Source organism: Podarcis muralis, chromosome 10, assembly GCF_964188315.1.
Source record: "Podarcis muralis chromosome 10, rPodMur119.hap1.1, whole genome shotgun sequence".
Taxonomy (NCBI): Eukaryota; Metazoa; Chordata; class Lepidosauria; order Squamata; family Lacertidae; genus Podarcis; species Podarcis muralis.
Window position 1 is genome coordinate 71,436,952 of NC_135664.1, and position 22,439 is coordinate 71,459,390.

Sequence of the window (22,439 nt, forward strand, 5' to 3'; positions counted from 1 at the left end):
CAGCGGTTTCTCCCGCCAAAACTTGAAAGCGACCGGCCGGCTTAATAGAGGGAGGGGAGGGGCCACGTCGTGACGATAAAGGGGGCGGGAGGGGGGAAAACAGATGCGACCCAATCGGAGCCGAGCGCGAGAGCAACCGCCAACCGTCGCCTTCACCCTTCCGTCGCCCCGGCGACAGCTCCCGCCTCCGCCGTCTTCTCCCACCTCCAATTGGTGCGAGCCAATCCCCTTCTGCTGTCGTCAGAGGGTTGGATTTTTTTAAAAAAACGGAACCTGCCCCGCTGCGCATGCGCGCTTTAAAAACGAAGCCGCGCGAGGAGCCGCCGGGGTAAGTGAGGGGAAACGAGCGCGGGGAAGTTGAGGGGGTCGGTCTGCCTTTGAATTGGGGGGGTGAGTGAGTGGTGCGCATGCGCTCCCTGGGGCCCCGTTTACCGTTGGGCCCCAGAGGCGGGAGTGGTTAACCCTGGGGCCCTAGAGGCTGCCGGACTCCAACTCCCATGAGCCTCAGCCAGCACGGCCAGTAGCTAGGCATGATGGGAGTTGTAGTCCAGCAGCGCCTGGAGGGCCTCAGGCTGCCCCTGCCCCAGGGGGAGCGCGTGGGGCGCCCCATTTCTCGCTGGGGGGCAGAGCAGCCGGTGTCAGGATCAGTCCCTGGCACCTCCTGGTAGCTGGACCAGGAAGTGTGGGCCCGGCTGGCCCTCTGGCATTATGAGGCAGCTTGGGCTAATAAGGCTTAGGTTGCCTGAGGGACCGTGTTCCCCTCATGGGAATCTGCCCAGGGGAGGCCCTGGGCTCAATCCTGCCACCCTCCCAGGCACGTTCAGTGGGGACAAGGGAGAGGGCCTTCTCGGTGGTGGCTTCTCCCAGGCAACTGTGGAACTCCCTACCAAGAGAAGCCAGCCTGGCGCCCTCCTTGTCGTCCCTCCGCTTTGCAGGTGGAGGAGATCTTCCTGTTCCAGCGTTCTTTTGGGAACCGACTGTTTTAATGAGGGGACTGGCGGCATGCTGTTTTTATTGTAATTATTTGAATCGTGGAATTGTAGAGTTGGAAGGGACCCCGGGATCATCTAGTTCAACCCCCTGCAATGCAGGAATAGGCAGCTCTCCCATACGAGGACTGAACCTGCAACATTGGTGCTATCAGCACCACACTCTGACCAACTCAGCTATGTTTCAATCTAACTTGCTTATGTGTTTAATTGGGACGCAGGTGGCACTGTGGGTTAAACCACAGAACCTAGGACTTGCCGATCAGAAGATCGGCAGTTCGAATCCCCGCGACGTGGTGAGCTCCCGTTGCTCGGTCCCTGCTCCTGCCAACCTAGCAGTTCGAAAGCACGTCAGAGTGCAAGTAGATAAATAGGTACCACTCTGGTGGGAAGGTAAACGGCATTTCCGTGCGCTGCTCTGGTTCACCAGAAGCGGCTTAGTCATGCTGGCCACATGACCCGGAAGCTGTACGCCGGCTCCCTCGGCCAGTAAAGCGAGATGAGCGCCGCAACCCCAGAGTCGGCCACGACTGGACCTAATGGTCAGGGGTCCCTTTACTGACACCTCCCTGTTCTTATCTGTAAATTTCTGGGGGGGGGGCGGGGAGGCAGAGTATAAATAACTATATAATGATCACAATAATAACAGTTAAGAGTGCATTATTTGCATGGAACTGTGCCTCAAGATTCCAGTTGAAAGCATCTTTCTGTCTTTTAAAACTCCTGCTTTTAAATTGCTTGTATTTTTTACTGTTCTATGGTGTTTCAATGCTTTTTCCCTTCTGTAAAGCAACTAATAATAATAATAATACTCAATGTGTTCATTAACTGCCCAATGACTTAATGTTGCTATTGTTGCTTATTAAATTTGCATACCACCCTTCTCCTGAAGATCACAGGGCGGTGTGGTGTTCAATAGAAACAAAATTTAATCCATGAATGTGTTTCTGTAAATGGCATTAAGACATTTGGGATAAGACAAAGGGACAAAATTAACACTGGGTGCAGAACAGAGACCCTTGTAATGTTGGTGGGGAAAATTGCTTTGCAGCTATGCGGCCCAAAGGAAAGTCACTGGTGGGCTAAGGCCTTTTTAAGTCCCTGACGACAAACAACTGAAGTGCGCCTATAATGTTTGCTTACTGTAAAAAGGAGCTTCATATTTAGTTCAGTGTGTTCTCTTTACTACTTATTTATATAGCATCATCAGTGTGCAGAATGCAAGGAGAGGAGCTTGCAATATAAAATTTGGCTCAAGATAAAGGATGCAGGTGGCGCTGTGGTCTAAACCCCTGAGCCTAGGACTTGCCAATCAGAAGGTTGGCAGTTCGAATCCCCGCGACGGGGTGAGCTCCCATTGCTTGGTCCCAGCTCCTGCCAACCTAGCAGTTCGAAAGCATGTCAAAGTGCAAGTAGATAAATTGGTACCGCACCGGTGGGAAGGTAAACGGCATTTCCGTGCACTGCTCTGGTTCGCCAGAAGTGGCTTGGTCATGCTGGCCACATGACCTGGAAGCTGCCTGCGGACAAACGCTGGCTCCCTCGGCCTATAAAGCGGGATGAGCACCGCAACCCCAGAGTCGTCCGCGACTGGACTTAACGGTCAGGGGTCCCTTTACCTTTTAAAGGAAGCACAACTGATATCCCGCAGTTCCCATCTGCAAGTGTAATAGCTGTGATTCCTGCATTGCAAGGGGTTGGACTAAGTGAGCCTTGGAGGTCTTTTCCAACTCTACAATTCTATGAAAGGAATTTCTGCTTGTATAGTCGGACTTTCCCCTTCCTCTCCCAGCAGCCCCCATTGGCTCCCCCCATCTGCTGTAGAAGGCTGAGAGACCATCTTGAGAAGATTCCGAAGGAAGAAGGGGACATCTGGTCGCACAGCTTTGGGCAACCCTGGGGTAAACAGGAGAAGGTGCACTTGAATTAGCACTGAAATTTCTTTGAACGTTAAGTAAATGTTCTCATATAACTAACTGTCCCTCTGCTCTTTCCAGACGATGAAGGGGGAACAAGTTCCAGCTGCTTCCCTCATTGACAGAACCATCGAGATGAGGAAAGAAACTGAAGCAAAAAAAGTTGTCTTGGCATGGGGACTTCTGAACTTGTCCATGGCTGGCATGATTTATACTGAAATGTAAGAGAGGCAAACACCCCAACTTCATTCTGCATCCTTGTCATCAGTGAGCTAAACGTTCACCGCTTCTCCCATGAATTCATCGTTCACCATCCCATGAGTTCATAAAGGATTTCAAGTCACTTTCTCTTGGTGTCAGCCATACAGGGGATGGTGATATCGAACTGCTGTATTTGGCTGTTTTAAAAACGACAGAGAAAATGTTTGTGGAAGTGCTTTCTGACGCTCCAAAATGCTATTAAATTTTAAGGTGTTATTAATGGGTAAACGTATCTGCTCTGCTTTGGCAGATGACTGTTGGGTGGAAGACCCCAGTCTCTCATAGCCCAGATTTGGAGGAGAGAATTGGGAAGGCCACTGTGAGGTGCTGGAAATCCAGCCATAAAGTTCATCCTGGGGGAAATTGTATCTTCATCATGGGGAGTGAGCTATTTATTGTGACTCACTGAAAAGTAGTTGGTGCTTCCATGCTGCAGGGCTGTGAATGACCTTTGTCTCCCTCTTCCCTCCCCCCCCCCCCCCCCCAGGTCTGGAAAACTAATCAGTTCCTATTATAACATTTCGTGCTGGTTACTGTGGTATGTTGGTAAGTACTTTGAAACTCCAGAAGAATGTAGAAGTTGGTTGAATGGACTGGGGATGTCTCTGCATTTATGCTTTTAGGGAGAGAAAAAGTAAGTGAGGAGGTGATCCTCTGGGTTTCATTTTTTCACAGAATTGTAGAGTTTCAAGGGCCGTCTACCCCAACCCTCTACAGTGTTGTCATCACAGCTGAAGAATCCCTGGCAGATGGCCATTCAACCTCTTTTTCAAAACCTCATAAAGAAGGAGAGTCCCCCACCTTCTGAGGGTGTCCATTCCACTGTCGAACAACCTTTACTGTCTGAAAGTTTTAATATTAATAATTTATCACCCCCCCCCAAAAAAAATCTGGGTGGCTTCCAGGAAAATATTAAAATACCATAACGCATCAAACATGAAAACCTTGCCTAAACAGGGGTGCCTTCAAAAAGTCTTGTTGTTCTCTTTGACATCTGGTGGGAGGGCGTTCCACAGGGCGGGCACCACTACCTAGAAGGCCCTCTGCCTGGTTCCCTGTAACTTGGCTTCTCGCAGGGAGGGAACCGCCAGAAGTCCCTTGGTGCTGCACCTCAGTGTCCGGATAGAATGATGGGGGTGGAGACGCTCCTTCAGATATACTGGACCAAGGCCGTTTAGGGCTTTAAAAGTCAGACCAACACTTTGAATTGTGCTTGGAAACGTACTGGGAGCCAATGTAGGTCTTTCAAGACCGGTGTTATGTGGTCTTGGCGGCCGCTCCCAGTCCCCAGTCTAGCTGACACATTCTGGATTAGTTGTAGTTTCCGGGTCACCTTCAAAGGTAGCCCCACATAGAGCGCATTGCAGTAGTCCAAGCGGAAGATAACCAGAGCATGCACCACTCTGGCGAGGCAGTCCATGGACAGGTAGGGTCTCAGCCCGCGTACCAGATGGAGCTGGTAAACAGCTGCCCTGGACACAGAATTGACTTGTGCCTCCATGGACAGCTGTGAGTCCAAAATGACTCCCAGGCTGCGCACCTGGTCCTTCAGGGGCACAGTTACCCCATTCAGGACCAGAGAGTCCTCCACACCTGCCCACCCCCTGTCCCCCCAAAACAGTACTTCTGTCTTGTCAGGATTCAACCTCAATCTGTTAGCCACCATCCATCCTCCAACCACCTCCAGACACTCACACAGGACCTTCACTGGTTCTCAATTAAAAGAGAGGTAGAGCTGAGTATCATCTGCATATTGATGGAGACCCAGCCCAAACCCCCTGATGATCTCTCCCAGCGGCTGCATGTAGATGTTGAAAAGTTTTTCCTAATGTTTAGCTGAAACCTTTCTTGTAGTTTGAGTCCTCCTCTCTGGAGCAGGAGAAAAGCTTGCTCCTTTTGACATCCCTGCAGATAAAGATGGACTTCTATTACCTCTCAGCCTTCTCTTCTCCAAGCTAAACATGCCCAGCTCCCTCAACCATTCCTCACAAGGGTATAAAGCCATATTGTAGGGTTTAAAGCCGCCTCGCTGTCCCCATGCTTGCTTATCCCTCCGTCTAGGTTCCATCCATATTAGGTAAACATGGTCAGGTGCAGACGCAACACTAGCTTCCTGCAAACTCTGGTCTGTGTTTCAGGAGTTAGCTTCAGGGCTGCACCTCTCCTCCCTCCAGCCTCTCCCCGCCACCACACCTTGGTGCAAATTTCTTCCCTTTCGTTCCCTTAAAAATAGTTCAGCATTACAAGTGCCATCATCCTTGACTGGTGCTAACTCTGGTTAGACCATTTCTGTGAGTTGCTAAGTGCATATATATGTGACAAATTATAAAGTATTAATTGCCCTTGACTGCTCTGGTTGCCAGGCAACTCCATAAATTCAGTGAGATTGGAATTTCCATGTACCTTTTCTCCTACAGACCGAAACTTTTCATACTGAATTTCTTGATTGTTCAAATATTTTGATAATCCCGATTACCTGGTGAAACCAGCATCTTTCGTGCAATAAAACCGATGAGTGGCTGGCTGTGTAAATTGTGACCAGTCTCATGCCATTCACAAACTCTCATTGTAATCTTCTGCTTGGTTCTAGAACTTGGATTTGCGTCTTTGTTCAGCCTTAATGCCTTATTTGACTTCTGGAGGTATTTTAAATATACTATGGCCCCCACCAGCTTGGTGATGAGTCCTGGACAGCAGACACTCCTGGGGTTGCAGAATGCAGGTAGGAATGCAGATTTAAAAACAACTCAAGCAATTCAAGTAACTTATTCAAAACATTTGGAGCACCCATGCAAATACTGACACAATGGAAGTGGTGTGTAGTTGATATTTTCTATGGGGAGAGTCATGTATTTGACAGATCATCTTGTTGAGGAGGGCAAGGGTGGGAGTACCTGATCTCATGGGATGCGGGTGGCGCTGTGGGTTAAACCACAGAGCCTAGGACTTGCCGATCAGAAGGTTGGCGGTTAGAATCCCCGCGACGGGGTGAGCTCCCGTTGCTCGGTCCCTGTTCCTGCCAACCTAGCAGTTTGAAAGCACACCAGTACAAGTAGACAAGTACCGCTTCAGTGGGAAAGTAAACGGCGTTTCCGTGCACTGCTCTGGTTCTCCAGAAGCAGCTTAGTCATGCTGGCCACATGGCCCGGAAGCTGTACGCCAGCTCCCTCGGCCAATAAAGCGAGATGAGCGCCGCAACCCTAGAGTCGGCCATGACTGGACCTAATAGTCAGGGGCCCTTCACCTTTTTACCTGATCTTACCTGTAGCTGTGCTTGGTGTGCCGCCAGGAGCCTGTTGTCGCCCGCCAAGTTTCTCTGCAACATACACCACGAAGAGCAGAAAATTTAAAAAGCAAATAAAATGGCTGAGTTCCTCGACATATATACGATCCTGTGGGATGTATATCACAAAAATAGTGTAATAAATGTGGGAAAATATATTTCATTATTAGTGGTGAGAGGATAAGTTCTTGGTTTATGAATTGGTTTAAATAATTAGGAGGAAAAAGAAGGAAGGGAAGAGGAGGAGTGGCGGGTGGGGTGGTTATCCTTCTATTATTCTATGTAGTGTGTGTGAGGGGTTGTGTCTGCGTTACTTGTATGGGTTCTCTTACTATTCACATGTTGTATTTCCTTGGTGGTGAGAGAGGTTGGGTGTGGCTTAGGGTGTGATTGGTTGACTTCGGTTGGCTGTAGTGAGAATTGTATTTGTGTGTGAGTGGGGTGTGAGTGTGTATTTTTGAATCAGGTTAGCCAGATTGATTCATATGCTGCCGGGGGATTCTTGTTGCTTTCCTGTTGGGCTGTGTAAAGGTGCAGAAACTTTCTAAAGCTTAAAAATATATTTAAAATTTTCAATTTCAGCTGTCCAGACCACTCCACCCCGTGAGCTGACGCCAAAGAAAACTCCTCCTTCGACACCTTCTCCCCCCATCCAGGGGCAGAGCGTGCTGAGTTACAGCCCTTCCCGCTCGCCTAGTGCCAGCCCAAAATTTTCCTCCAGCTGCATGTCCGGCTATAGCCCTCAGCTCCAGGCTCTGTCGGGCAGCAGCTCTGGTTCTTACAGTGCTGCTATGAGCTACTCCCCAGGCAGCTGCTATAGCAAGGTACAGAGCTTTCTCAATAGTCTCTTCTCCTAGAATACTTTTGTTGTTGTTTAGTCGTGTCCGACTCTTCATGACCCCCTGGACCAGAGCACGCCAGGCACTCCTGTCTCCCACTGCCTCCCGCAGTTTGGTCAAACTCATGCTGGTCTCTTCGAGAACACTGTCCCACCATCTCGTCCTCTGCCGTCCCCTTCTCCTTGTGCCCTCCATCTTTCCCAACATCAGGGTCTTTTCCAGGGAGTCTTCTCTTCTCATGAGGTGGCCAAAGTATTGGAGCCTCAGCTTCAGGATCTGTCCTTCCAGGGAGCACTCAGGGCCGCTTCCCTGCTCCAACATGGCTTTGATTTCAACTGCCTCAGATGACATGAGCTTATCCTGTTTGCAACGCAGAGGTGGAATCCTTTCCAGATTTCCCCTGCTTTTGTACCCCCTTTGGGCCAAGTGCCAGAGGCATGAACAAAAGTTATTGTTTCTTTAAAAAACAACAACAACAACTTTGCAGCTCTCTGATGGAAAATAAATGGGGAGAGATCACTCATCCACGTGTTGGGAGTCCCAGTATATTCCAGGGAGATAGGAAGCCCAGAGCACTTGTTCTTTAGATGTCCCTTCTATGAAGAGGCACGTAGTGAGACCATTGATCCCCTATTGGTGAGGCTCGCTGACCTCCCAGAAAAGCAAAAATTCGACCTTTTCCTGTTTGGCAAAGATCAGAAGACAACCCGGATGGTCGCCAGATTCTGTGTACAGATCTGTAGGCGCAGACCATCCCCCGACTCAAACTAGTTCGTTAAGAAAATCCCCAAACATTGTTCCGTGGGTAATTCTGGGTCAGCTCTCTGCAGTAGTTTATCTTAAAGTTTTAAGTGTCTATATGCTTATTGCATTTATAAAATTTAAATTTATTGTTGTACATTGTTTTAATTGTTTGTTTTCCTTTTGGGACTGTACCCCCAAGTGTGTTTTATAAGCTGGTCCCCGACCATAATAAATTATCTATCATCTATCTATCTATCTATCTATCTATCTATCTATCTATCTATCTATCATCTGTATATTCCATTTTGTTTTGCCCAGGTCCCCCCTTTTAGCCCTTCCCCAAGCACTTCACCATACCCCACCAGCATCGGCCCAATGGATAGCAGTGGAATGAGGTCACGGTATCGCTCTTCGCCAACTGTATACAATTCCCCTACTGGCAAGGAAGACTATATGACGGACCTCAGGTCTCTGGACAACTTCCTTCGAAGCGAGGAGGAGAAGCTGCACAGAGTTCAGTTGGGTAAGCAATTCTCCATGTAAACAATGTCTTCCGCCCCACCTGATGGAGTATTCGCATGTGCCCATAGCTATAAAAGCTTTGCCAGCCAGTTCCCACAATTTCTTTTGCATGCTTGTGGTTCAATACCGTATTTTCCGCTCTATAAGATGCACCAGACCATAAGACGCACCTAGTTTTTGGGGGAGAAAAACAAGAAAAAAATATTCTGAATCTCAGAAGCCAGAACAACGAGGGATCGCTGCACAGCGAAAGCAGCGATCCCTCTCGCTGTTCTGGCTTCTGGGATAGTGCGCAGCCTGCATTCGCTCCATAAGACGCACACACATTTCCCCTTACTTTTTAGGAGGGAAAAAGTGAGTCTTATAGAGCAAATAGTACGGTAATTACAGGGAGCACACGGTGGCGCTGTAGTCTAAACCACTGAGCCTCTTGGGCTTGCCGATCAGAAGGTTGGTGGTTCAAATCCCTGTGACGGGGTAAGCTCCCGTTGCTCTGTCCCAGCTTCTGCCAACCTAGCAGTTCGAAAGCACACCAGTGCAAGTAGATAAACAGGTACCGCTGCAGCGGGAAGGTAAAAACAGCATTTCTGTGTGCTCTGGTTTCTGTCACGGGGTTTCATTGCGCCAGAAGAGGTTTAGTCCTGCTGGCCACATGACCTGGAAAGCTGTCTGTGGACAAACGCTATCTCCCTCGGCCTGAAAGCGAGATGAGCGCCGCAACCCCATAGTTGCCTTTGACTGGACTTAACCGTCCAGGGGTCCTTTACCTTTTACAGGAAGCACAGATTCCAGTTCTCCTTCTAGCAGCCCAACCTTTTGGAACTACAGCCGGTCCATGGCAGACTATGCCCAGATGCTCAGGAAATTCCAGTACCAACCTGCCTGCAGGTCCCAAGCCCCATCGGCCCACAAAGATGAAGCTGAGTTGAGCTCCAAGCAGGTCGCTGAAGAGGTAAATGGAAGATTGGCATCGGGGCAGTAGGGGATTGTTTCCTTCTGAATGGCGTCTCCAGAGCATCAGTCTTCAACCTTTTCACATCCAGACCCACATTTAACCCAAACATGCTTTTGGGGACCCCCCTCTACCTCCCCTGATATATTTATATGGTGGTAGTGCTATGCGGGTGATGCTGTGGGTTAAACCACAGAGCCTAGGACTTGCTGATCAGAAGGTTGGTGGTTCGAATCCCCGCGACGGGGTGAGCTCCCGTTGCTCGGTCCCTGCTCCTGCCAACCTAGCAGTTCGAAAGCACGTCAAAAGTGCAAGTAGATAAATAGATACCGCTCCGGTGGAAAGCTAAACGGCGTTTCCATGCGCTGCTCTGCTTCGCCAGAAGCGGCTTAGTCATGCTGGCCACATGACCCGGAAGGAAGCTGTACGCCAGCTCCTTCGGCCAGTAAAACGAGATGAGCGCCGCAACCCCAGAGTCAGCCACGACTGGACCTAATGGTCAGGGGTCCCTTTACCTTTACCTTTAGTGCTACTCAACTTAGTTCAGGTCCTAACCCACCAGCTGAAAATGAGTGCTCTAGAGTCATTACAGTGGTACCTCGGGTTAAGTACTTAATTCGTCCCAGAGGTCCGTTCTTAACCTGAAACTGTTCTTAACCTGAAGCACCACTTTAGCTAATGGGGATTCCCGCTGCTGCCGCGCCGCCGGAGCACGATTTCTGTTCTCATCCTGAAGCAAAGTTCTTAACCCAAGGTACTATTTCTGGGTTAGCGAAGTCTGGAACCTGAAGCGTATGTAACCCGAGGTACCACTGTACACGTTAGTGGCAAATCACTACAAGTGCATGTACTTAATAGTGAACCCCATTGGGAGTGGAAGACGGAATTCAGAGTAAAATTGCATTGGCTCGTGCATTTGGGAGGAGTAATAGTTGTTTACTATTAGATTCTAATGGGTTATTGATACTGCTTTGTTTGATAGAAGTTGTTTATTTTAAAGCTATTGTGACTTTTTGTATTTGATCTGATTGTTATTATTGCTTGATGATTTATTTTGTTTTTAAGTGGGCGGGGTATAGATAAAATAAAAAGTTTATAGGACCTGCGACTTTATAATTTGCTTACTATGTTTCAAGAAGATACAAGTATTTAAATAATAATCATACAATGACTGGACTGAGTTGACATACTGAGACCATCTGGTTTTCTCATTCAGGTTTGGGCAAGAGTGTCAATGAGTAGGCAACTTCTGGATCACATGGACTCCTGGACTGCTAAATTCAGAAATGTGAGTTCTACTGCTGGCCTTTGAAATCAAATGTGTGACTTCTTATTTGATTTGGGGGTACCGTATTTTTCACCCCATAGGGCGCACCGCCCCATAGGACGCACCTAGTTTTTTTTGGGGGGGGGGGAATAAAGAAAAAAAATTATCCCCCCCCAGGCGCGGGACTGGCTTCCCCCAACCCCAGCCCTGAGAACAGCCTGCTATCCACAAGCCTAGGGAGCCCGGCAGGAAGTTGCGCCGGGCTCCCTAGCGCTGCACAGAGCTGCGCGAAGCCCGGGACTGCAGGCAGCTCTGCGCAGTCCTTGGGAGCCCGGCGCAAAGTCGCGCCGGTCTCCCGAGGGTTGCGCAGAGCTGCCTGGAGAGCGAGAGGGGTTGGTGCGCACCGACCCCTCTCCCTCTCCAGGCTTCAGCGAAAGCCTGTGTTCGCCCCATAGGACGCACACACATTTCCCCTTCATTTTTGGAGGGGGAAAAGTGCGTCCTATAGGGCAAAAATACTGTAAATAGTCAAATTAAGCTAAGTAGGGATAACTGACAGATTGCTCTGTGGGACAAACTGAAAGTGCTTGAAAGCCCAAGACGCAGTTCAACTTACCTTTCTTTCTTTCTTTCTTTCTGCCATTTAGTGGATCAATGAAACAATTTTAGTGCCCCTCGTTCAGGAGATTGAGTCTGTGAGCACTCAGATGCGGAGAATGGGGTGTCCAGAGTTGCAAATTGGAGGTACGTTGACTTACATAAAACTTGTGGTCTGTTATCTCCTGTTGAAGGGGAAATAGCCCACTATTTTTACCATTTGGTAATACCTGGGAACACCCTTTGGACGCCACATTTGTTTAGATTTAGAGGTAGAGTCGGATCAGGTTGTTGTGATCTACCGGGACACTGTACAGATAAATTTGCATGTTTGTGGGTAGCAGAACATAACCTTGCAGATTAAATAAAAGGAAGCGAGCAGCCCTTATCATGACTTATCTTAGAACTTTTGGGGCTTTTCCTGTCTGGCGGGCTCATGGCCTTTTGTTTTTGCAGATGCCAGTATCAGCAGTCTGAAGCAAGCAGCCCTGGTTAAAGCGCCACTCATTCCCACACTGAACACAATAGTGCAGTACCTGGACCTTACACCAAACCAGGAATATTTGGTTGAAAGGATCAAAGGTAAAGAGTCAAGGTGCTGGTGTGCATTTGGGGGCTTTTTTACACTAGTTATAATTAGCATTGGTTTTCAGCAAGCTGCTGTTGCATCAGCAAGGCCGCTGCACTTGCACTTTGGTCTCTGCTAAGGCAGAGGTGTGGTAGTGGAAGGAGGGTCTGAGTTTCAAACAACAATATTACAGATTGGCAGTGTAGCACTTAATGGTGATCCCCATGAAGTTTTCCCCAGGCTGAAACCAAATGATCTAATAATAATACAGTGGTACCTCGGGTTACATACGCTTCAGGTTACAGACTCCGCTTACCCAGAAATAGTGCTTCAGGTTAAGAACTTTGCTTCAGGATGAGAAAAGAAATCGTGCTCTGGCGGCGTGGCGGCAGCAGGAGGCCCCATTAGCTAAAGTGGTGCTTCAGGTTAAGAACAGTTTCAGGTTAAGTACAGACCTCCGGAACGAATTAAGTACTTAACCCAAGGTACCACTGTAATAGTAATTATTATTATTATTTATTTATACCCCGCCCATCTGGCTGGGTTTCCCCAGCCACTCTGGGCGGCTTCCAACAAAATATTAAAATACAAAAACCTATTAAACATTAAAAGCTTCCCTGAACAGGGCTGCCTTCAGATGTCTTCTAAAAGTCTGGTAGTTGTTTTTCTCTTTGACATCTGGTGGGAGGGTGTTCCACAGGGCGGGCGCCACTACCGAGAAGGCCCTCTGGCTGGTTGCCTGTAACTTTGCTTCTCACTGTGAGGGAACTGCCAGAAGGCCCTCGGAGCTGGACCTCAGTGTCCGGGCAGAATGATGGGGGTGGAGATGCTCCTTCAGGTATATCATTCTAAACCAGCCTTTGCCAACCTAGCTCTCTACAACTCCCATCAGCGCCATCGTCCAAAACATCTGGAGAGCACCAGGAGAGCACAGGTGTTGAAGGGAACAGCCCTCTTTTAGAACTGCCTCTTTCAGTCACTGAATGGTACTGAAGCTCCAGGAACGGAATCTCTTTTGTTAAATCTTCCTCCAGTTCTGCCCCCAAATAACGTACTGTACAATTCTGCCAACCCACAGAGCTTTCTCAAGGAGGGTGCATGAGCTCTTTCCGGTGGAATCGGGGCGGAGACTTCAAAGCACGGAAGTGGGATACTGATTTGCCCACCGACTCTGCAGTAAGTCTTGTGTGTTGTCTGCCCTGAATATATTCCATTAAGGTTCCGTGGCTCAGCAACAGCGGTAAGAATTAGATGGGAACATAGATTGCAGTATTCAGAAGCAGGGGTTATATGCCATTAATTTTAGTCCTCTTGTGCTTAAACGAGGTTACATGAAACTTATCACATTTGTACGAACTTTTCTGTCTGGATCTGAGCTGATTGCTAGGTTGCCTGTATTGGACTGACCTTGAATTTTTTAAACTTAATTCTACATTTTCTCGAAACACTAGAATAAAATTGATTTGAAGTGATGCAAACACAGTAAGTCGTTAGCAGACATTAAGGAGTTTGTTTGGCTCTGTCCCAGCTCGGTTGAATGCTGCTATATAAGTATTTGCTAGGAAGGGTCATATTCATGTCATTCTTTATTCAGTTGCCTGGGAACTGGGTTGTGTTTTGTATTAAGAAGAAGAGTGAATTTATGGCTTATTCTAGGGATATTTTCTTTCCAATGATGGTGAGGAAATTCATTTCTTTCCCTTTCTTCAGATTATCATGCACGTGTTCTGCACATACCTTGACTCCAGGCTGCCACCTCATCCAAAATATCCCGATGGCAAAACATTCACCTCCCAACATTTCATCCAAATGCCTGATAAGCCAGGTAATGGGGCTCTTATAGCATTTTATGAACTGGGTGGGACTAACTCATTGATGATGGTTGATCACGAGAGCAGAGGAAGCTCCACACAAGCAGGGATGCCTTTGTGTACATGGAGCTCTGTATGCATATTGGAGCCTCATAAAACTTTTTGAGTATGGCCTTTAGATACATCCAGCAGTGTCCCACAAGCTGTGGGTTGAGTAGCATTATCTTACTTTATATAAACAAACACACGGGGTTGTATCCAGTGGTGATGCTCAGCTGACAGTAAGGCCTCCATCAGTGGACCGGGGAGAGAAGGAATTTCCGGCCATTCTTCCCCCCCCCCCCCAGCAGCGCCCCACCCGATCTGCTCCTGAGGTTTTGCAGAGTTGTTTCGGGGGGGCCGAAGGGGAAATGGCTGGATATTATTTCCCTCCCTCTACCACTTGTCATCAAGGGACGTGGGTGGCTCTGTGGGTTAAACCACAGAGCCTAGGACTTGCCGATCAGAAGGTCGGCGGTTCAGATCCCCGCGACGGGGTGAGCTCCCGTGGCTCAGTCCCTGCTCCTGCCGACCTAGCAGTTTGAAAGCATGTCAAAGTGCAAGTAGATAAATAGGTACCTCTCCGGCGGGAAGGTAAACGGCGTTTCCGTGCACTGCTCTGGTTCGCCAGAAGCGGCTTAGTCATGCTGGCCATATGACCCAGAAGCCGCACGCTGGTTCCCTCGGCCAATAAAGCGAGATGAGCACCGCAACCCCAGAGTCGGCCACGACTGGACCTAATGGTCAGGGGTCCCTTTACCTTTTACCACTTGTCATCAGCCAAATAACTCCGTTAATCAAGGCAAAATATGAACTTGTTGTTCACAGACGTCTCCAACGAAAACTTGTTTTGCATCTACCAGAGTAGCGTCAACCCTCCCCACTATGAACTTATTTACCAGCGACAAGTCTACAGTCTACCAAAGGTAAGAATGCAGCAACTTTCCCATTGGTGCCTCCGGGACAGCGGAGCAGCGCAGAAGAAATTGGGTGGTCATAGAATCATAGAGTTGGAAGAGACCACAATGGCCATCGAGTCCAACCCCCAGCCAAGCAGGAAACACCATCAGAGCACTCCTGACATATGGTTGTCAAGCCTCTGCTTAAAGACCTCCAAAGAAGGAGACTCCACCACACTCCTTGGCAGCCAATTCCACTGTCGAACAGCTCTTCCTGTCAGGAAGTTCTTCCTAAGGTTTAGGTGGAATCTTCTTTCTTGTAGTTTGGATCCATTGCTCCGTGTCCGCTTCTCTGGAGCAGCAGAAAACAACCTTTCTCCCTCCTCTATATGACATCCTTTTATATATTTGAACATGGCTATCATATCACCCCTTAACCTCCTCTTCTCCAGGCTAAACATGCCCAGCTCCCTTAGCCGTTCCTCATAAGGCATCGTTTCCAGGCCTTTGACCATTTTGGTTGCCCTCCTCTGGACACGTTCCAGTTTGTCAGTGTCCTTCTTGAACTGTGGTGCCCAGAACTGGACACAGTACTCCAGGTGAGGTCTGACCAGAGCAGAATACAGTGGCACTATTACTTCCCTTGATCTAGATGCTATACTCCTATTGATGCAGCCCAGAATTGCATTGGCTTTTTTAGCTGCCGCGGGTGGTGTTCCAAAACTGCTAGGGGGGCGTCCAGTGGGTGGGGAAATGAGCCGTCTGATGTACAGGATATTTTCGTGGCATTGGTCTCCACACACCTGTTGAGCCGTCACCTGTCTTCCTCGGTGATGCGTCTGTGGCTGGGAGAAGGGAGCAAAGTACTGGTCGTCTCCATTAAAGAGGCTTGCCAGTTACCCTTCCTTATAAGCGACAAACCCTGCAACAAAATGTTGTGGTATGGAGTACTGCTGTCCAGAATTCCCTTTTCTAAAGCTTCTACATGACATTTCCCGCTCCCCTCCTGAATTTTCTGTTTCTTTCCCCTAATTGTCAACCAGCATGCAGTCACTGAGTTTGCTTAGTTCCCATTGGTGTGTTTTCAGCCTCATCGGTCTGTTTTCAGCTTTTTGGCGTTTTGGAGGTAGTTTTCCCCTGAATATTTTTTGGTTACTTCTGCAGCCCTTGGGGCTTCCCTGAGGGAACCTGCTGACCCCTCCCTCTTGGATGTGGATGGTGCAGCCTCGACTGCATAAGGGCCCGCATTCCTGGGAATGAGCTCACATTTAATGTATAGGATACTTAGGAAGCTTCAGGGGAGAAAAATAGTTCATGCTTAAGCTATCCAAAAGTATAGCCGCTTTCGGGTCTGGGAGATGCTGTATTGTGCACTAGATTCTCAGTTGACCCAACCAGGTGTGTGCATAGTGGTCTTACAGAGGTGCAAGCAATTCCAGTATTGCAATCTGACAATATCATAGAATCATAGAATCATAGAGTTGGAATAGACCACAAGGGCCATCGAGTCCAACCCCCTGCCAAGCAGGAAACACCATCAGAGCACTCCTGACATATGGTTGTCAAGCCTCTGCTTAAAGACCTCCAAAGACGGAGACTCCACCACACTCCTTGGCAGCAAATTCCACTGTCGAACAGCTCTTACTGTCAGGAAGTTCTTCCTAATGTTTAGGTGGAATCTTCTTTCTTGTAGTTTGGATCCATTGCTCCGTGTCCGCTTCCCTGGAGCAGCAGAAAACAACCTTTCTCCCTCCTCTATATGACATCCTTTTATATATTTGAACATGGCTATCATATCACCCCTTAACCTCCTCTTCTCCAGGCTAAACATGCCCAGCTCCCTTAGCCGTTCCTCATAAGGCATCGTTTCCAGACCTTTGACCATTTTGGTTGCCCTCCTCTGGACACGTTCCAGTTTGTCAGTGTCCTTCTTGAACTGTGGTGCCCAGAACTGGACACAGTACTCCAGGTGAGGTCTGACCAGAGCAGAATACAGTGGCACTATTACTTCCCTTGATCTAGATGCTATACTCCTATTGATGCAGCCCAGAATTGCATTGGCTTTTTTAGCTGCCGCGGGTGGTGTTCCAAAACTGCTAGGGGGGCGTCCAGTGGGTGGGGAAATGAGCCGTCTGATGTACAGGATATTTTCGTGGCATTGGTCTCCACACACCTGTTGAGCCGTCACCTGTCTTCCTCGGTGATGCGTCTGTGGCTGGGAGAAGGGAGCAAAGTACTGGTCGTCTCCATTAAAGAGGCTTGCCAGTTACCCTTCCTTATAAGCGACAAACCCTGCAACAAAATGTTGTGGTATGGAGTACTGCTGTCCAGAATTCCCTTTTCTAAAGCTTCTACATGACATTTCCCGCTCCCCTCCTGAATTTTCTGTTTCTTTCCCCTAATTGTCAACCAGCATGCAGTCACTGAGTTTGCTTAGTTCCCATTGGTGTGTTTTCAGCCTCATCGGTCTGTTTTCAGCTTTTTGGCGTTTTGGAGGTAGTTTTCCCCTGAATATTTTTTGGTTACTTCTGCAGCCCTTGGGGCTTCCCTGAGGGAACCTGCTGACCCCTCCCTCTTGGATGTGGATGGTGCAGCCTCGACTGCATAAGGGCCCGCATTCCTGGGAATGAGCTCACATTTAATGTATAGGATACTTAGGAAGCTTCAGGGGAGAAAAATAGTTCATGCTTAAGCTATCCAAAAGTATAGCCGCTTTCGGGTCTGGGAGATGCTGTATTGTGCACTAGATTCTCAGTTGACCCAACCAGGTGTGTGCATAGTGGTCTTACAGAGGTGCAAGCAATTCCAGTATTGCAATCTGACAATATCATAGAATCATAGAATCATAGAGTTGGAATAGACCACAAGGGCCATCGAGTCCAACCCCCTGCCAAGCAGGAAACACCATCAGAGCACTCCTGACATATGGTTGTCAAGCCTCTGCTTAAAGACCTCCAAAGACGGAGACTCCACCACACTCCTTGGCAGCAAATTCCACTGTCGAACAGCTCTTACTGTCAGGAAGTTCTTCCTAATGTTTAGGTGGAATCTTCTTTCTTGTAGTTTGGATCCATTGCTCCGTGTCCGCTTCCCTGGAGCAGCAGAAAACAACCTTTCTCCCTCCTCTATATGACATCCTTTTATATATTTGAACATGGCTATCATATCACCCCTTAACCTCCTCTTCTCCAGGCTAAACATGCCCAGCTCCCTTAGCCGTTCCTCATAAGGCATCGTTTCCAGGCCTTTGACCATTTTGGTTGCCCTCCTCTGGACACGTTCCAGTTTGTCAGTGTCCTTCTTGAACTGTGGTGCCCAGAACTGGACACAGTACTCCATATACTGAGGGCAACAGACCCTAATACATAGTCTTAAGTCTTTGTCACGTGACTCCCCTCCTGCTCACTCGGACCCCTTTTGTCTTTCAATTTAGGGCAGAAACAACTTGTTCCACACCTTGCTAATGTTCCTGTACATCATAAAGACTAAAGAATCTGGGATGCTTGGGTAGGTATGGCATTCTGTGTATTGCTGAACCCAACACTGGGCTGGGAATATCCACTGAATAGCTTCTCTCGATCAGTGTGGACAGTACCAAGATACAGTGGTACCTCTGGTTACGTACTTAATTCGTTCCGGAGGTCCGTTCCTAACCTGAAACTGTTCTTAACCTGAAGCACCACTTTAGCTAATGGGGCCTCCCGCTGCTGCCGCGCAATTTCTGTTCTCATCCTGAAGCTTAACCTGAAGCACTATTTCTGGGTTAGCCGAGTTTGTAACCTGAAGCATATGTGACCCGAGGTACCACTGTATATGGACCCAATAGTCTGGCAGCAATAGCATAAGGCATCTTCCTATGTCCCTAAACAAGGAGAAGTGAACTGCTCCCTGCCAGAAGAGAGGTTATCACATCACATTGAGGGTGGAGGGGGAGAGTGGTGGAATAATAATACTAATAATAATAAAATAATAATAAAATGCTATTTATATCCCGCCCTCCCCAGCCAAAGCTGGGCTCAGAGTGGCTAACAGTAAAAATAGCAGTTTGCATAAAATCACAGTCAGTTAATTGAAATACATTCTAAAATCAATTCATTCTAAAATCAATTCAAAATCAAATTAATGGGAAGAGAACAGTTACTAGCCAGTAGAGTGTGGAGGGATGGCAGGTGGAAATATTTAGCAAGAAGGACTGAAAATGAGGTGGAGTGGCCCCCATTTATTATTATTATTGCTGGCATGTGCATGTATTGGGGTGGAGGCTTGACGAACAAACCTTGCTAATGAGGGACTTAGGCTGTGGCCACGTAAGTGGGAGTAGGAGAATGAAGCCCAGTTAATCAAATAAGCACGGACATTAGAATTGGCTTCTGTGTATCAATAGCAATATTTCTATAGAGTGGTTATCGAATGGAGGGGTTTAGCTTAACCCTGCTCCCGATGCACCAGCTTCAAATGAGACTTTAACATTTTAAATTTCTTATTTTATGATGAATGGTATAACTTGCATGTCTTGATATGAAATGCATCAACTATTTTTTGCAGGCGGGTCAATCTTGGCTTATCTGGTGTGAACGTTTTGTGGATTTTTGGAGACTAGCTTCCAGTCCCTGTCGCAGGACACGTGGGGAGAAACACCCCGACTTGTGTTTGGGAAGAGAACTCAGCAGCTTGCTGAACTTAGTGCCTTGAAAGCATGGTTTGGATATATAAAGCAAGACATTTGTTTTTTTAAAACTGTATTTGGAATAATAATGAGAAACTTTCAGCATCAAAACCAAATGGTTTCTGTGAATGACTTGACTTGAGGATCACAGTGGGAAAGTTACATCATTTCTAGACGGACTGAATTACCTTTTTGGATATCATTCTGTTGAAAGCGACTGCTGCTTTTAGACGACAACAGGAGGCCTGTTTGCCACACAAACCACCTGCCTCTGGAGATTCATATAAGCATGGCACCAAGTCGATAATGCATTGCTGAATTGGATCCAAACTGTTCAAGTGAGGCTGTGAATTCTTGGAGGCTGCTTCCATTTTGCCACGTCAGAAAAAAAGGTCACATCAGTATATCTTAAGTACAAGGCCCCAAACCACAGAAATACATCAAATCAGGTTTCTTTTGAGTCTTGGTTACTAAGGTATGTGCCTTTCATCTCTAGCGCACGAGTGACTTTGTATGATCTACGTTGCCTTTTTTTCTTTTTTGAAGTGACAGTACTCCAGCTCCTCTATCAGCAGCACAGAACAGCAGGCAAACCTCATTTTGACACGGCCTTTTCTCCGGGCCCTTGGGAGATGTAGTTATTTTGGGTTGGGGGGGGGGTTCAAATTTCATGTTTCTACGGGATTCTGCGAAGTGAACTGCATCTAAAGCGTAGGGGTTTCCCTAATAGTTCATGGCATGGAAGTGCTGCTGCCTTTCTTCCCCAACGCAGTCCGATAAGCAGAGAGCTACAAGAGCGGAACATCACCCTGCCATTCCAGCAAAACTGCCCCATGAGTCCTGTTGCCAAATAAACCAGTACAGTGGTAGCTCTACTTACGAGCACCTCTGGTTACGTATCCTTCGGGATACGCATGCAGCAAACCCGGAAGTATTTTTCTGGGTTTCGCCGCATGCGCAGAACAGGAACCTCCAGTTGCGAAAACCTCAGGATCCCACCGGAGCTCCTGAACAGATCCCATCCGCAACCGAAGGTGCCACTGTAGTTTATTTTTCCTCCTAGATTAAGACTGAGTGGTGGAGGGGGAGAAGGATTGGCATGGATTGGACACCACATGCCTTTGGATAATCTGGTATATATGTGTTTTAATGAACGAATTCTGCTTCCAGTCACATCACTGGGGTCTTTCCAGTCTGCAAAGATCTTGGCTGCAGTTGTACTTCTCTTTCCTTGCAAGTGAACAATTTTGCTGCTCTGTGTGCCTGATGGTTTTGGAAAGGAAGTAGCGGCTGGAACAATTGCTGCGCCTTTTTAAAATTGGCTTCCCCTGCGAAAAGCTCCCCAACCTTAGTATGTACATCTTGGTGCCCAGGCATTTGACAGACAACAAAGCTATTTCAGAAAACTGCACCCTCTTTTAAAGAATAGGGTGTTCCAAAACAAACCCTAACTCTCAGCATAAAATACAATTCATTTGCCTTGCAACCACAGCACGCAGGACAATTTGTAGGTCTAATTGAATTAATTTACCGCTAGAGGTCTGCAGCCCTGCATCTCTTCATTCAGTTCTGTGAAACCCTAACCCTCAACATATCAACATATCTTGTTGTGACCCAGAGCGGCATATTTTGTAAGCAAAGCTTCCTTTGTTGCCTTGACAAAGTGTGTTTGTGCTGGATTTTGCAGGAGTGAAGAGGCTGGTGAGATGGCAGGGGTGGCTGCTTCTGCTTCCATAGCCACTGGTCTTAAGACCTATTGCTGTGACAGCAGCTTGTGTGTTACGTTTTTCTGATCCGAGTCATTCCTCAGGGAGCTGAAACCTTTGTTGACACCTGTCTTGGTGCTGCCATTAAAACGTCTGTTTTGATTTGTTTCTGTGTGACTCTTTTCTGGGTCCTTTCTCTTCCCTCTTTTTCGCCTGTCCTCTCACGTCACAAAACCTGTGGTCCGTCGGATAATGTTGTACAGTACTACAATTCCCAGCATCACGCTGATCATTGGCAGTGCTGGCCAGAGGAGATGGCAGCTGCCTTCCAGGAATCCCATTCCTGCCTTGTACCTTTAGCTTCCTAGGCAGCCATTCTATTTACAGGTGAAACTCGGAAAAGGATTCCCTTGATACCTTACAGGTGAAAATCGGAAAATTAGAATATCGTGGAAAAGTTCATTTATTTCAGTAATTCAACTTAAAAGGTGAAACTAATATATGAGATAGACTCATGAGAGCTAAGTTACCACTGTACTCTGAGAAGACGACTGTTAACTTCAGCCTCCTCAAGCACAGCTTGTCTAGACCGTAAAGGCAGCCAGTAGCCCACATGATATGCCCACCAATTGGGTTGTCCCTAGGCAGCTGGCTTTGGCAAGGACCTCTGTGGTTCTTGGTCCCTCCTAGTGACTGCCCAGTTCCCTTGGGCCAGTCGTTTTACAATATGACAGATGTTCTGAGGGGCTGAAAGCTAAATTTGAATGCTCTTCATATATACCTATCAAGATATTTTAAGGGTTGACTTGAGGCTTGGTTTTTTTTTAAGCATGGGTAATAATTGCAGGATGGAAACCCTACGTAAAGTGCAGCTTTTCTCAGTGTAATTTGCCAGCCTTGATCTTGGTAAAAATGAACCCCAGAGTGGGCTGACTGACCCTTAAGAGAAAAATGTGCTCCTCTTCTCCGGCTTAAAACAAATATTCCCTCTGCCTTTTCCTGCTTCAATACATTACCTGCTGCTTTTTTAAAGGCTACTACCTGCCCGCAAACCTTTTGAAAACCATCCAGGCTTCCTCTTTGGCAACTGCAGAGAAAAATGACCATTCAGTCTGGCTGCCAGAGTCTTTTGTCTCACTGTTTTGGTATCCTGGTACAGATTTGTACAGGGTTGTCAGCCCTTGAAAGCTCAGTCCCTGGCAGATACAGTCTTGCTGGCTATACAGAAGAAGGAATTATGTCACTGGTGAGCTCTTGGAATGTATTCTATTTTGATGATTTTTCACATCAACTTAAGATTTAGAACATGTTAGCGAGACCTACATGTAGCAGCAACAACCAAAATGGGAGATAAGTGTATGAGTTTGGACAAATATGGAA

The 22,439-nt window shown here is 47.6% G+C and overlaps 1 protein-coding gene across 3 annotated transcripts; it reads left to right on the forward strand.

Moving 5' to 3' along the window:
- Positions 1–226: 226 nt before the first annotated feature.
- On the forward strand, positions 227–21,221 carry TMEM209 (transmembrane protein 209). Of its 3 annotated transcripts, none has more exons than XM_028746363.2 (16): positions 227–328; positions 2,785–2,904; positions 2,987–3,126; positions 3,654–3,712; positions 5,757–5,888; positions 7,032–7,273; positions 8,351–8,555; positions 9,331–9,506; positions 10,723–10,794; positions 11,421–11,517; positions 11,827–11,952; positions 13,017–13,114; positions 13,649–13,763; positions 14,617–14,714; positions 18,121–18,194; positions 19,233–21,221. In XM_028746363.2, the coding sequence occupies exons 3-16, from the start codon at positions 2,990–2,992 to the stop codon at positions 19,285–19,287; spliced, it is 1,686 nt and encodes a 561-aa protein (XP_028602196.2). In that variant the 5' UTR covers positions 227–328; positions 2,785–2,904; positions 2,987–2,989; the 3' UTR covers positions 19,288–21,221. The 3 variants fall into 3 exon arrangements, with proteins under 3 accessions (XP_028602196.2, XP_028602195.2, XP_028602201.2); XM_028746362.2 differs by having other exon boundaries at positions 236–328; positions 2,782–2,904; XM_028746368.2 differs by having other exon boundaries at positions 236–328; positions 2,782–2,890.
- Positions 21,222–22,439: the final 1,218 nt, after the last annotated feature.

Excerpts from the sequence above, each read along its gene's own strand:
- TMEM209 (XM_028746363.2), top strand. The coding sequence starts at position 2,990 with ATGAAGGGGGAACAAGTTCCAGCTGCTTCCCTCATTGACAGAACCATC. Across the intron at positions 9,507-10,722 it reads CCAAGCAGGTCGCTGAAGAG|GTTTGGGCAAGAGTGTCAAT; the intron begins GTAAATGGAAGA and ends TTTCTCATTCAG. Across the intron at positions 13,764-14,616 it reads CCAAATGCCTGATAAGCCAG|ACGTCTCCAACGAAAACTTG; the intron begins GTAATGGGGCTC and ends TGTTGTTCACAG.